The sequence below is a fragment of the Eublepharis macularius genome, chromosome 13, assembly GCF_028583425.1.
Source record: "Eublepharis macularius isolate TG4126 chromosome 13, MPM_Emac_v1.0, whole genome shotgun sequence".
NCBI classification, from domain to species: Eukaryota; Metazoa; Chordata; class Lepidosauria; order Squamata; family Eublepharidae; genus Eublepharis; species Eublepharis macularius.
Window position 1 is genome coordinate 51,148,894 of NC_072802.1, and position 14,337 is coordinate 51,163,230.

Sequence of the window (14,337 nt, forward strand, 5' to 3'; positions counted from 1 at the left end):
GGAGGTTCGCCTTGCCTCGACAGGCCTGGGCCTTTTCAGCCCTGGTCCCGGCCTGGAGGAACTCTCTGTCTGTGACAACTTGGACCCAGCAGGATTTATTATAATTCCTCCAGGCCTGCAAGACAGAGATGTTCCAACAGGCCTTTCGTGGTCGAGGCAAAAGGGCCTCCAATTTGGCCTCCTACTGGGGGGGGGGGCATGTCCCTTCTCTGGTTGTTGTTGTTGTTGTTGTTGTTGTTGTTGTTGTTGTTCTCATCTGATGATTGCCAGTGGCCCCCATAGGCCAAAAACGACTGTGACTGTACACAATGTGCACTGGGACTGTGCAATGTGCACTGCTGAGGGTGAATCTGTAAATTGTATCTGCTTTTTATGAAACCGGTTTATCTATTTTATTTGATGTCTTTTAAACGGATGTGATCCACTCTGAGCCTACCTGCAGGGAGAGCAGATTATAAATTTAATAAATAAATAAACTGAACTCTACATCCATTACTACCTTTGGCAGTTTCTCTGAGTTCATCAAGATTCAAAGCACCTTCGCCACCTTGCAGATACGATAGAAACACCCAAAATGTCCAATACCCTTTAACAGGAGGGGAAATTTCCTTGTGCAGTTGCCCTTCGGGAAAGAGGAATGTCACAAACATAATAATTTTGTATTTTAAAAGATTGGTGCTGTCCTCTTATCCTTTTATCAACTTCACTACACACTGGCATTCCGTATTGTATGATGGGAGCTGTACTTTTGGATGGTCAATCCAGAAGGCAAGTAATGTAGTTGAAACTAATATTTGCAAATATCTTCAGCTGGGACAGAGAGGCACAATTTTGCAGTGGTCCCAGATCTACCTGGAGGGTAAATTTCAGAAGGTGGTGCTGGAAGACTGCTGAGTGGTCACCAATATGCAGATGACACTGAGCTCTATCTTGCTTTTCTGGTCAATCCAAGAGAGGCAGCAGACACCTCGAACCTATGCTGGGAGGGAGACTTGGAGTGGATGCAAGCTAATAAACTGAAGCTGAATCCCAACGAGACAGAACTGCTACTGCTGGTGAGCAAAAAGTCTGACTTGGGACTTAAGGTGTCACCTCTTCTGGATGGGGTTACACTCCCCTTGCAGGAACAGACCTGTAGATTGTTGGTGTTTTGGACCCAGGGCTACTGCTGAATAATCAGGTGGCAGCTGTCACCAGGAGAATCTTTTACCAGCTTCAACTGGTTACTCAGCTGTGGCCTTTCCTGTGCAGGAAAGATTTGGCTGCTGTGGTGTATGCCACTGCTAATTTGTTTCTGGGTACAATTCAAGGTGCTGGTGTTGACCTTTAAAGCTCTATACGGAATGGGGCTTACCTGATCTGGATAGCCCAGGCAACCCCAACCTTGCCAGATCTTGGCAGCTAAGCAGAGTCCACCTGGGTTAGTTCTTGGATGAGAGACCTCCAAAGAAAATGAGGGTTGCAGAGACAGGCAATAGCAAACCATCTCTGTTAGTCTTTTGCCATGAAAACCCTACTAGGGGGTGCCATAAGTCAGCTATGACTTGACTGCATTCTCCACCACCATGACTTCGGACCAGCATACATGAAAGACTGCCTACTCCCTTATGAACCTACCTGACCCCTAAATCCAGAGGAGTTAGCCGTGTTAGTCTGTAGTAGCAAAATCAAAAAGAGTCCAGTAGCACCTTTAAGACTAACCAATTTTATTATAGCATAAGCTTTCGAGAATCAAGTTCTCTTCATCAGATGCCTGATCAAAACTGGGCAGATACAGAAGAGGAGGGGGAAAGAGAGAGAAAAGGGAGGGGTCATAAATCACAAGAAGGCAGAATGCAATTAGCATAGAGGCAATCAAAACATTCCTTTGCTTGTAAATGTAAACATCTCCTTTTGGTGTGCAGTCAGTTTGTAGCAGTGAAGGTGTCCAATTCCTATGTAGTATAAGCCTTCGGTAACCACAGCTCTCCCTGCCAGTTGCATCTGACAAAGAGAACTGTGGTCCCCGAAAGCCCACACCAGGCGTCACTGGGCTCCCCCAGATCACGCCTCTGTAAAGAGAATCTGTTACCTGTGGTAATGTGATAACCATTCATAGTCTCTATTCAGTCCCCGCTTGACAGAGTCAAATTTGCATATGAATTCCAATTCAGCAGCCTCCCGTTGGATTTTGTTTTTGAAAGGTTTCTGTTGAACCACAGCGACCTTTAAGTCTTTGGTGGAATGTCCTGGTAGATTGAAGTGTTCTCCCACTGGTTTTTGGACGTTTCCATTTCTAATGTCAGATTTGTGTCCATTTATTCTTTTGCGTAGAGGTTGGCTGGTTTGTCCAATGTACAGAGCAGAAGGACATTGTTGGCACATGAGGGCATATATCAGATTGGAGGATGAGCAGTTGTAAGAGCCAGAGACAGTGTAGTTGATGCCATTGGGTCCTGTAATTGTATTCCCTGGGTAGATATAGGGGCAGAGCTGGCATCTGGGTCTGTTGCAGGGCCTGGTCTCTGTGCTGGTGACTCTGCTGGCCGATTCATGATTGTAAGTGAGAAGTCGTTTAAGATTGGGGGGCTGTCTGTAGGCAAGGAAAGGTCTTCCACCCAGGGCTTCTGAGAGAGAGGTATCATTTTCCAGGATGGGTTGTAGCTCACTGATGATACGTTGGATGGGTTTGAGCTGGGAGCTATAGGTGACAACCAGTGGTGTTCTGTTGTTAGTTCCTTTAGGTTTGTCCTGGAGCAGACTGTTTCTGGGTACTAGTCTGGCCCTGTTAATTTGTTTCTTCACTTCATTTGGTGGGTACTGTAGTCCCAAAAATGCTTGTTGTAAATCTCTTAAGTGTGAGTCTCGGTCGAGAGTATTGGAGCAGATACGGTTGTAACGTAAGGCTTGGCTGTAGACAATAGACCGAGTGGTATGTTTAGGGTGGAAGCTGGAGGCATGTAGATATGAGTATCGGTCTGTTGGTTTCCGGTATAAGGTGGTATTTATTCGTCCATTATGTAGTTGTACAGTGGTGTCCAGGAAGTGTACCTGTTGTGTAGAGTGGTCCAGGCTTAGGTTGATAGTAGGGTGAAAGTTATTGAAGTCCTGATGAAATCTCTCAAGGGCTTCCTTCCCATGGGTCCAAATGATGAAGATGTCATCCAGGAATCTTAAGTATAGTAGTGGTTCCAGTGGATGGGAGCTGAGGAAGCGTTGCTCTAAGTCCGCCATGAATATGTTAGCATATTGTGGTGCCATGCGTGTGCCCATGGCTGTGCCATTAACCTGTAGATATAAGTTGTCACCAAATTCGAAGTAATTGTGAGTGAGTACGAAGTGACAAAGTTCAGTGGCGAGGTTTGCTGTGGTTTTGTCCGGGATAATATTCCGTATGGCTTGCAATCCATCTGCATGTGGGATATTGGTGTACAAGGCCTCCACATCCATGGTTGCTAGGATGGTGTCATCTGGTAGGTTGTCAATGGATTGTATTTTCCTGAGGAAGTCAGTGGTGTCCCGTAAATAGCTGGGTGTGCTGGTGGCATAGGGCCTGAGGATAGAGTCCATGTATCCCGAGACTCCTACTGTGATGGTGCATTTTCCTGCAACAATTGGGCGTCCTGGGTTACCCGCTTTGTGGATTTTGGGTAGTAGGTAGAATCTTCCTGGTCGTGGTTCCTGGGGTGTGTCCGTATGGATGCATTCTTGTATGTCCATGGGGAGTGTTTTTAATATTTTATTGAGTTCCCTTTTGTATTGTTCAGTGGGGTCAGAAGGTAGTATTTTATAGAATGTTGTGTTGGAGAGTTGTCTTTCTGCTTCTTGTATATAATTTTGTTTATCCATGATGACAACTGCTCCGCCTTTGTCAGCTTCCTTGATAACGATGTCAGAATTATTTTGGAGGCTGTTTATGGCCTCTCTTTCTCCACGGCTGAGGTTCTGCTTTAGGTGTTGTTGTTTGTCAATTATCTCAGCCTGAGCACGTCTACGGAAGCATTCAATGTAAAAGTCCAATGAGGAGTTACGGCCCTCAGGGGGTGTCCATGTGGAATTCTTTTTCCTGGAGTTTTGTAACGATGGTTGTGTATTGCTGGGTTGGGGGGGTGGGGGCTGCTGAGGCTGCTGTGATGGTGTCTGTTCAGTGCTTTGTTCGTCATTTTGTCCAGCAGAGTAGTTGAAGAATTCTTTCAGTCTTAGGCGTCTAAAATAGGCCTCCAGGTCCCCACAAAGTTGGTGACAACTTATATCTACAGGTTAATGGCACAGCCATGGGCACACGCATGGCACCACAATATGCTAACATATTCATGGCGGACTTAGAGCAACGCTTCCTCAGCTCCCATCCACTGGAACCACTACTATACTTAAGATTCCTGGATGACATCTTCATCATTTGGACCCATGGGAAGGAAGCCCTTGAGAGATTTCATCAGGACTTCAATAACTTTCACCCTACTATCAACCTAAGCCTGGACCACTCTACACAACAGGTACACTTCCTGGACACCACTGTACAACTACATAATGGACGAATAAATACCACCTTATACCGGAAACCAACAGACCGATACTCATATCTACATGCCTCCAGCTTCCACCCTAAACATACCACTCGGTCTATTGTCTACAGCCAAGCCTTACGTTACAACCGTATCTGCTCCAATACTCTCGACCGAGACTCACACTTAAGAGATCTACAACAAGCATTTTTGGGACTACAGTACCCACCAAATGAAGTGAAGAAACAAATTAACAGGGCCAGACTAGTACCCAGAAACAGTCTGCTCCAGGACAAACCTAAAGGAACTAACAACAGAACACCACTGGTTGTCACCTATAGCTCCCAGCTCAAACCCATCCAACGTATCATCAGTGAGCTACAACCCATCCTGGAAAATGATACCTCTCTCTCAGAAGCCCTGGGTGGAAGACCTTTCCTTGCCTACAGACAGCCCCCCAATCTTAAACGACTTCTCACTTACAATCATGAATCGGCCAGCAGAGTCACCAGCACAGGGACCAGGCCCTGCAACAGACCCAGATGCCAGCTCTGCCCCTATATCTACCCAGGGAATACAATTACAGGACCCAATGGCATCAACTACACTGTCTCTGGCTCTTACAGCTGCTCATCCTCCAATCTGATATATGCCCTCATGTGCCAACAATGTCCTTCTGCTCTGTACATTGGACAAACCAGCCAACCTCTACGCAAAAGAATAAATGGACACAAATCTGACATTAGAAATGGAAACGTCCAAAAACCAGTGGGAGAACACTTCAATCTACCAGGACATTCCACCAAAGACTTAAAGGTCGCTGTGGTTCAACAGAAACCTTTCAAAAACAAAATCCAACGGGAGGCTGCTGAATTGGAATTCATATGCAAATTTGACTCTGTCAAGCGGGGACTGAATAGAGACTATGAATGGTTATCACATTACCACAGGTAACAGATTCTCTTTACAGAGGCGTGATCTGGGGGAGCCCAGTGACGCCTGGTGTGGGCTTTCGGGGACCACAGTTCTCTTTGTCAGATGCAACTGGCAGGGAGAGCTGTGGTTACCGAAGGCTTATACTACATAGGAATTGGACACCTTCACTGCTACAAACTGACTGCACACCAAAAGGAGATGTTTACATTTACAAGCAAAGGAATGTTTTGATTGCCTCTATGCTAATTGCATTCTGCCTTCTTGTGATTTATGACCCCTCCCTTTTCTCTCTCTTTCCCCCTCCTCTTCTGTATCTGCCCAGTTTTGATCAGGCATCTGATGAAGAGAACTTGATTCTCGAAAGCTTATGCTATAATAAAATTGGTTAGTCTTAAAGGTGCTACTGGACTCTTTCTGACCCCTAAAGTTATCTTCCAAAGCCCTGCCTTCACCTTCTGAGATTAGTCAGGTGGTACTGGTAATCCAGGTGAGGGTGTCCTTGGGCATGGCAGCAAAACACGGATTCTCTCCCCAATGTGTCTTGCCTGTCCCCTTCTGTTGCCATCTTCTGCCAACAGTGAATACTTTTTTGTTTTGTCTGGCATTCCCTCAGTGATACTCTCTTCTTGCCCTCTCTTTTGTTTTTATGTTTTTGCATATGTATCTTATCTTAATTTTAATTGTTCTAATGGTATATTTGTGTTTGGTTTTAATGGTTTTTAAGACAGGTTTTTATTGTGTATGTTTTTAATCTGTTAACTGCCTCGCTGGCCTTGATGAGGGCAGAAAGGAAGGGTGTAAATTTTATAAACAAACGAATGAATGTTGCTGCTCATATTTTAAATGCATAATTTCAAAACTGAACTTTACATTTAGAATATGAAACCGTATCTCAAAATCTGAGTGCTTTAGACTCATTGGCATCCATCAATTGTTTTGGGAGGCATCTGATAAGATATCTTCTAAACTGTCACCTCTGCCTCTCACGTATCAATTGTCCTATATTATAAGCTACAAGTATCAGATATTCAGTCAATATTTAGAAAATATTTGAGTAATCTGTGCTCCCAATGGAGAATGCTTGGGAACAAATTCAAACGAGCTTTTGCATACAGCAAAACAGGTTGGCAAGAGTTAAGACAAAGACCTTGTGGTGTAAGTTGGCTTAAGAATTACTTGTTCTTCAGGAGCCAGGCACAATTTTTCTTATCGACATTTATGGTTATGGAAACTGTAATTGAGGGAAGTTATAGTGGCATGCATTCAGTGGCCATGCCTGCATATTCTACTACTCACGTGCCTTGGATTCTAAGCAGCTAGCATGAACCTTTGCAAGGGGGAAGGAGATCCCGGGGGAATATCTCCTCTGGTCCTTGGAGAGGCGCCTCCTCTTTCCTCAACAAGACTTTGACTTGGGGGAAATGCAGGGAGAAGCTCCTCAGGTTGCTGTAAGAGGTGTGGTATGTGTTAGACCAGTTTTAAAGGTCTCAAAGGACAAACACAGGTCCAGCCAGAAAAAACCCCTGAAAGGATGAGAAGGAAGTTATTGTATGTTAGGGGATGCAAAAGGGTAGTTTGGATCAGAATAATTGCATGGTATAAATATTTCAATGTGTAGAGTAGGCTTACAGCCCCTCACCTGGCACCTTCTCATGGCTTTAGAACTAGAAGAGAAACTGATTAAGAATAACTGAAATTTTAAGGGTACTTTTAAGGCTGAAATTCCAAGTTCTTGCTTCAGATAGATTGCATCTGTTCAGAAGAGCTATACAAGAAAAAAAAAAGAGGCTGTTCTGGCTGGTGTTACTGCAGCATGTCTCTGATGGCCTCCTCTTCCCACCCCTCCTCAGCAACATTCAGTGGCCGATTGTGATTTATTGCAGAAACTTTAAACAGGGAGCTGACAAGAAACAGCAGCACTGCCACTGCACCTGGCCTGCTGCCTTCCCTCAATCAGCTTCTGAACAAAATGGTGTTCAGGTGACAATTTTGCAAACATGCTGAAAGATCCCACACTGCAAAGACGACATTATGTAATTCCACATTAGGATAAAAGCTACACTAAAATAGCTATATTGCATAATCTTTGATGGCCAATTTGTCTCCTTGACTATGTTGGTTGAGCTCCCTGTTGTCCTCTCTAGCATCAAGCCGATCAAATAAGGAATGGAATAAAGACACTGAGAGGAGCTAACCAAGGGGCGGGCGAGCGGGGGGGAGGGAGAAGGGATAAAAAAATATATATAGGCCATTAGTGATAAAAGGCATTGTTCGTCATCAAATTCATAGGACAGTCATTTGGAAGAAGTAGCAGGAGGCACAAGGCCACCTAGTAGTCCATACAGCTAATCAGCAGGGGAAGGACTAGCTTAAGGAAACTATGGGATGCAAGCCAGGGTAGCAAGGACTCGAGGTAATGGGATATAGCTGAGGTATCCAGGGGTGCCAGCTGGCCAGTTTTCCATCCGCATGAATGGGTTTTCTCTGACCTGGTTGAATGCCAGATGAGGGGGGGGGGTTCTTATAAAAAATCAAGTAGAGAAGTCATTTTTAAAATATATGTTTATTTATAATGTTTTTATTGTTTTAAACTATATGTTATAAATTGTATGTTGATACACCACCCTGAGCCCGTCTGACGGGGACGGCGATCTAGAAATGTAATAAATAAATAAATAAATAATATATACATACATACATACATACATACATACATACAGTCCCACCTCTGTTTTAAGCCTGGTTAAAGGAGAAGGAGGTCATTGAATGGACTGTACTACCTCAGATTGCAGGATCCCATTTTTGAAAGGTTTTTCTGTATCAAAAACTCTCCACCATTAGAAAACTTGCACAGTGAGCAAAAAGACGAATAGAGGAAGACATTTATTGCTGATGTTCTAGTTTCTGTTTGTAGTTGTTGTTGTTTGATGATGATGATGCAAAAGAAACATTCTAAACTGGAATCCACCCCCTACCCCTTCTACCCCAATGTGGGTGGGGTTCTTCCTTATTCTCACTTCATTCTTATGTATGTGTGAATCAAGCCTAAGACTGACACCATTTTGGAGTGCTGACTGATCCATATGGGTAGGGGAGAAAAAAAGGACCTGGTGACTTTTTTTTCAGTTTCTGTGTCTGTAAGAGAGAGAGGCTGAAGACTGAAAAAGGAAGGTAAAGTATCAGAATTAATTTTCCTTCAGGTGGAATGGGATAGGTGAAAACTCAGGTCTCTTAAAATGCTCCAAATTGTCTAGAACTTGCAGAATAGGACAGAATGGAAATGAATATATGTCCTAGATTGTCACTTTTCTTGGATGGCTTTGTATAATTAAGCTGCTTTCTAACAGAGAGGTGAAAATTTTGTTTCTGACATCTGACTCGATCTCATGCCAGTTTCCTGGACAGAAATTGAGAGCAACAAGATTTACTGCCTATAAATTTAAAACTGATGTTTACCAGATGCCAGGAACAAAAATAGGGGATGGGCATCACCTTAACAACCTCCTTGTCAACCACCAGACGCATCTGCTACATAAACGGACTGCTGGGTCTGATCCAATCATAAGAGAGGAACAAAAGGAAATGAAATTGGTTCTTTTTTATTGAGCTAATTTATCATTCCAAAATGGTACAAGCTTTCAACACCTGCTTTCCAACAGCATTGAACCCAGGACAATTAATGGCCGTCATTTCAGCGATGGGCGTTCAGAGCAAAACCAAAATGAATTAATATTGAAGTAAAGGGGGATAAGGAATCGCAGAAGGGGGTGAACAATTTGGAGGTCCCATTTTAGCCTCTCCCCAATATTTCCTTTTCCAGCGTTACCTAATCTCCTCTGTCCCTGCTTTAGCTTATTCTCAGCTGCTCTCAACATGTGCTATTGAAGCATATTCAGCCGGCATTAGGCCAGTTGTTTGAGGAAGGGGTTGACTTTTTAAATGAATTTACAAAGTCGTATTTTTTCCTGCATGCTTGGGTAGTCTCCCGAGTATGTGGAGACCCTTGCTTTATGTGTGGGTTGTTGTCTGTGATTGGCACTTGGGCCAACCACTTTACTTTTAGATACGGCTATATTGTAAAGGATTTGGGGGTCTTACAGATGTGAGGTACTCAATAGGTGGCAGACTTTTGCCCCAAGACAGATATTTGGCTGTAGCTGGAGATCTGAGAAGACTTGCAGTCAAGATTTTCTCAATTTTTTTTCCTACCAGCAGTTTTTTTGCAGCCTTTCCCCACCCACCCCCACCCACCCGATTTCCAGGATCCTGAACTCCCCCTTGGTTTGTCTTTGTTTTGGTTTGTTTCTCTACATCAAGAAGATACAGGGCATCTGATTTACAAAGGAAAAAGTCATTTTACGAACTGAGCAATCTCAGCAGAGCTTTTTGCTGTGGGGAAAGTCCAGTCCATGGCCGTTTCCACACAGCTTACCTTGTTCCAGAAAACAACGAAATCTCGCACGAAATCTCGCGAGAAGACGTTATCGTGCGAAATCGCGCAAGAAGACGCTGTTATCGCGCGAGAAGACACGATAACAGCGTCTTCTCGTGCGATTTCGCTGTTTTCCGGGACAAGGTAAGCCGTGTGGAAACGGCCCATGTCCAAGAGGCTTCAAAGGCAATTACCTCCTGTTTTATAGCCAAAGACATTAACACAGGGAACAAAGAATTAGATGGTATATATACATTATTGCATCTTCTGTTAACCATGTGAACTTACCCAATTAACCAATAAAAGCCAGGTTGAAAACAGGGTGTGCTTGTTCTTACTTCTCTCTGGAACACGGATAGACAGGTATAACTATCACAGAGATGTTTCACAGTTTATGCCTTAAGGGGAGGAAGACTTACATAATGAACAATGATGTATGCAGAAGAACAAAGGGATATTGCAAACATAATTTAGGACATATAGCTGTTCTTCAGATGTGAGGTTCCAGGCATTCCCCCCCCCCCCATTTTAAAAAGCAAGTGTATGGGCAATAGGGTTGCCTTGCCAGCTCCAGGTTGGAAAATTTCTGGAGATTTGGGGGTTGGAGCCCGGAGAGTGGTAGGTTTGGGGATGGGAGGAACTTCAAGGGGTATAATGCCATAGAGTCCAACCTACAAAGCAGCCATTTTCTCCAGGAGAACTGATCTCTGTGGCCTGGAGATCAGTTGTAATTTCAGGAGATCTCTAGCCACCACTTCTGACACATGTTAGGCACCATTGTTTTATGATCTCTTAAATTATTCTTTATTTTGTAGCTTTTGCAGGTGGTCTCTCTAGCAAAGACCTAGGGATTCAAAGGTTCAGAATCTCTGCCCTTAATTTCATGAACTTGTTTTATTTATTTATTGGGGGGGGGGTATGCTGCCATTTGGCCAAAAAGGCCCATAAGGTGGCTAAGAATAAAATTTTAAAATGTACAATAATACATTAACATTAAAACGAAGAATATATAACATATTTAGCAGTAACTTAGAAGAGAAAGAACAGCAGTGTTGGAGTTAGTCATGTTTCCCTTGTAACAGTGATAGATGGCATTTATATTAGTACTTGAGATCATTCATAGAGAGACTTGTTTCAGAACGAAAACAGAAATATTCGTGTTTACATATGACACAACTAGTATTTTCACACCCTGAGCTCCCCTCTCCAGCCCAGTGTTAAGGTTCTTTCTTTTCCGCTGTCTGTTGCACTCATTTATTCTGCAACTGCCTGTTTTACATTAGTTTCTGCAGAATGTAAGTACATTAGCTATAACAGTTTTCTTGCTAACCCTCACCCCCGTATGAATGTTTAATCTCACACTAGATTTAGAAGTACATATCATGGAATAGCTGACTCAGACGTATTTAGCAAGATTCCCTGTCTGTACGTGGTAGTTATTGGAGAGAGAAGAGGGAAGCTAATGTATGGGCATTCTACAATCTCCCTAAAACACGAAGTAGAGACTTTGTCAGGGACAAAGATTTTGTCAGGGATGGGTACCAGAACACTGGGATTATGCCTGGTAAATATTTTACTCTTTTATTTAAAAGGTTTTTATGCTACCTTGCCACCCAACTTCAGATCCTCATGGCAGTGATCGATCAAAAACATTAAAACCCGCTATATAACAGGTAAAACAACCAGGGCTTTTTTTCAGCAGGAACGCAGTGGAACAGAGTTCCAGAACCTCTTGAAAATGGTCACATGGCTGTTGGCCCCGCCCCCTGATCTCCAGACAGAGGGGAGTTTAGATTGCCCTCCGCACCGCTGCGGCGCGGAGGGCAATCTGAACTCCCCTCTGTCTGGAGATCAGGGGGTAGGGCCAACAGCCATGTGACCATTTTCTCCAAGGGCAACCCACTGAGTTCCACCACCTCTTTTCCCAGAAAAAACCCTGAAAACAACAATTAAACAAAATGCATAAATAGGAAGGAAGTCAGTGACAGGGTGCCAAACCAAACAATCTTCACCTGCTGTTGGAAGACAAAGATAGAAGAGAACAGATGGATTTCCCTAGGGAGGAAACAGAGACAGTTGGGATCTAGGGAGGCGTCTTTATCACACATCCCTTCCGCCTCCCTAGATCAGGCAAACCCTGTTGTTCCCCCAAAGCAGCTAAAATAAGCACATGCCCACTTTCCCTTCTCTTGGCATTGACATAAGCAAACACCTCTTAGGCCTGTGCGGGAGGCTGGCAAAACAAATACTTTCCGCACGCCATCATCTGCAAAACTGGTTCTGCCTCTGTTAGGGCCCTGGTTTATGCCAAAGAAGCTAATTCCAGAATAAAGTCGCTGGCTTGTCATGGATCAAGAGTACCAAGCCCCAGTTGCCTAAACGAGCCCCTCTTCTTTCTCCTCCCAGAAATCCGTGAGGCATTCAAAGTCTTCGACCGGGATGGCAATGGCTTCATCTCCAAGCAGGAGCTAGGCACGGCAATGAGGTCCCTTGGCTACATGCCTAATGAGGTAGAACTGGAAGTCATCATCCAGAGACTGGACATGGATGGTAAGGCTCTGGGCGCTCCTTTTCCTTTTGTCTTCAAATTGTCCTAGATTCCCCTTGTTCCATGGCAGGTCAGAGTGGTTTGTGATTCTGACTTGATGCGTTTTGCCTCCTTTTGCAACCTGGCTTACTTGCTTAAGTCATCCGGACTGCTACATATTCTACAAGGCACTTTAGTGTGGTTCCAGCCCCTACTCAGTCATGAAGGTCACTAGGTAGTCTTGGGCCAGTTGCTCTGTGTTTTGCCTAACCAGACTTGTTGCAGGGATAAAAGGCAGCTGCTTCTGACTGGGCATTCCTTGCAGATGCAAAGGCAGTAGTATCTAGTTGGGTCTTCAATAGTTGCTAGCTGCCTGGAGGAAAAAACTGTCTTGTTCCTTTTACAGAGGCTTAATGGGGTGTTATTTAGTAGGTGATGCTCTTTACCTCCATGCCATGAAAAGCTTCGGCTGCAATTTCACACATTAAGCCTCTATTAAAGGAACAGGACATTTTTCTCCAGGACTGTTAGCAGCAACCTTAGAGTTTTCTGAACAACCTCCTACTGGAGGAAAGCCCGGAAGGGCACTTTGCTTGGGGGGGAAAGGCTGTCTTTGGTTTCACTTTCCAAAGGAAAGAAGGGATTTCTCCCTTCACAGACACAATGAGAGGTTACCAACCCTAAGAGACATCAATAATAACGATTAGGAGCAGCAACAACAACAGAAGTTATCATTATTGTCTTTATATTTAACAGTAAAGCAGCCACAATCCCAAAAGTAGCAAAACCCAAAGACAAGGAAATTATTATCAACATGCTTGAGGTTCTCCCAGATAGGTAGGAAAATGCAAACTTTGTAAATTAACCAAAGGAAAAGACACTTCAACTTTTTTAAAAAAAGCCTATCTGGTGAGGACTGAGCATGCCCCAGGAGGCATAAAATATTGAGAGTGGCTGAGAGTCAAACAGGGAAAAGGAGGGGAGGAGAAATCAGTCTCAAGCCCATGAGACCGTAGAGAAAACTAGTGGAGGAGATTCCTTGCAGACCTCCAACCTGTAACATTAAAAATAATACAGAATCTACAGAATGTTTGTTGGTGCTCAGTGGGAGCACTCTGTGTATATTATCTCAGTAATCCTCACATAAATCTATACCATAGGTGAGCATTAGATATGTGCAAAACACATCCCTTTCTCTCCATTAAGTTTTTGCTATAAGGCCACTTAGAGAGTGTGGGAGCAATCCTAAACAGATCTGTTTGGAAGTTGGTCCCATTTTCTTCATTGCTGCTTACTCCCAGCACAATAGCAACCTTTGTGGCTGAGGCAGGACTTGAATTCAGGACTTTCCCCACTCGCAGGCTTAACCACTACATGATGCCAGCTCTCAGTCAGCCATGCATACAGTATGAGTATAAACCAGGGGGGTCCCCAGCATTGTACCCATGGAGTCAAGTTTCATTGTGTGCATCAGGGTTTGTAACATCTGCATTTTCTGCTGTGGGCTGCAGTTCTAAGGAGGGTGAACTGGTAGCTAGAAAATGAAAATATGTGTTGAGAATGAAAACAGCATCCTTCATCAGTCAAATTTTTTGTTGGGGGGGCATATTCTCACAAACATTTAACAAACTCTTCCCTTTTTGCTTTAGGCTACAAACTAATTAATTATCGTGGTTTTCCTGCAAAGCATTCTGGAAATTGTAGCTTGAGGAGGATACTGAGGGTTCTCTGTGAGAAATCTTTAGCCTTAGTATGAGAAATCATTGGTCTTAGTGCAAAAGCTACAATTTCCAGGATTCCCTGGGGAGTGAAAATGTTAGATCAGTTTAAGTCTGCAGCATAGATGCACTTTTAAGTGCCCTGCTCTCATCAGAAACAAAGTGAAAAAGAACCAAGAGAAAATATTCTTGTTTAAAAGTCCTGAATGCATTATGCTAGAGACACCAAAACTGTGACGG

The 14,337-nt window shown here is 43.8% G+C and overlaps 1 protein-coding gene across 1 annotated transcript in view; it reads left to right on the plus strand.

Moving 5' to 3' along the window:
* Positions 1 to 14,337, plus strand: part of CABP7 (calcium binding protein 7) — an 82,598-nt gene that overhangs the window by 50,392 nt on the left and 17,869 nt on the right. The window contains exon 2 of the mRNA XM_054997024.1: positions 12,259 to 12,402. Within this exon, the coding sequence (XP_054852999.1) occupies positions 12,259 to 12,402 (144 nt within the window). The remainder of the gene's footprint in view (positions 1 to 12,258; positions 12,403 to 14,337) is intronic.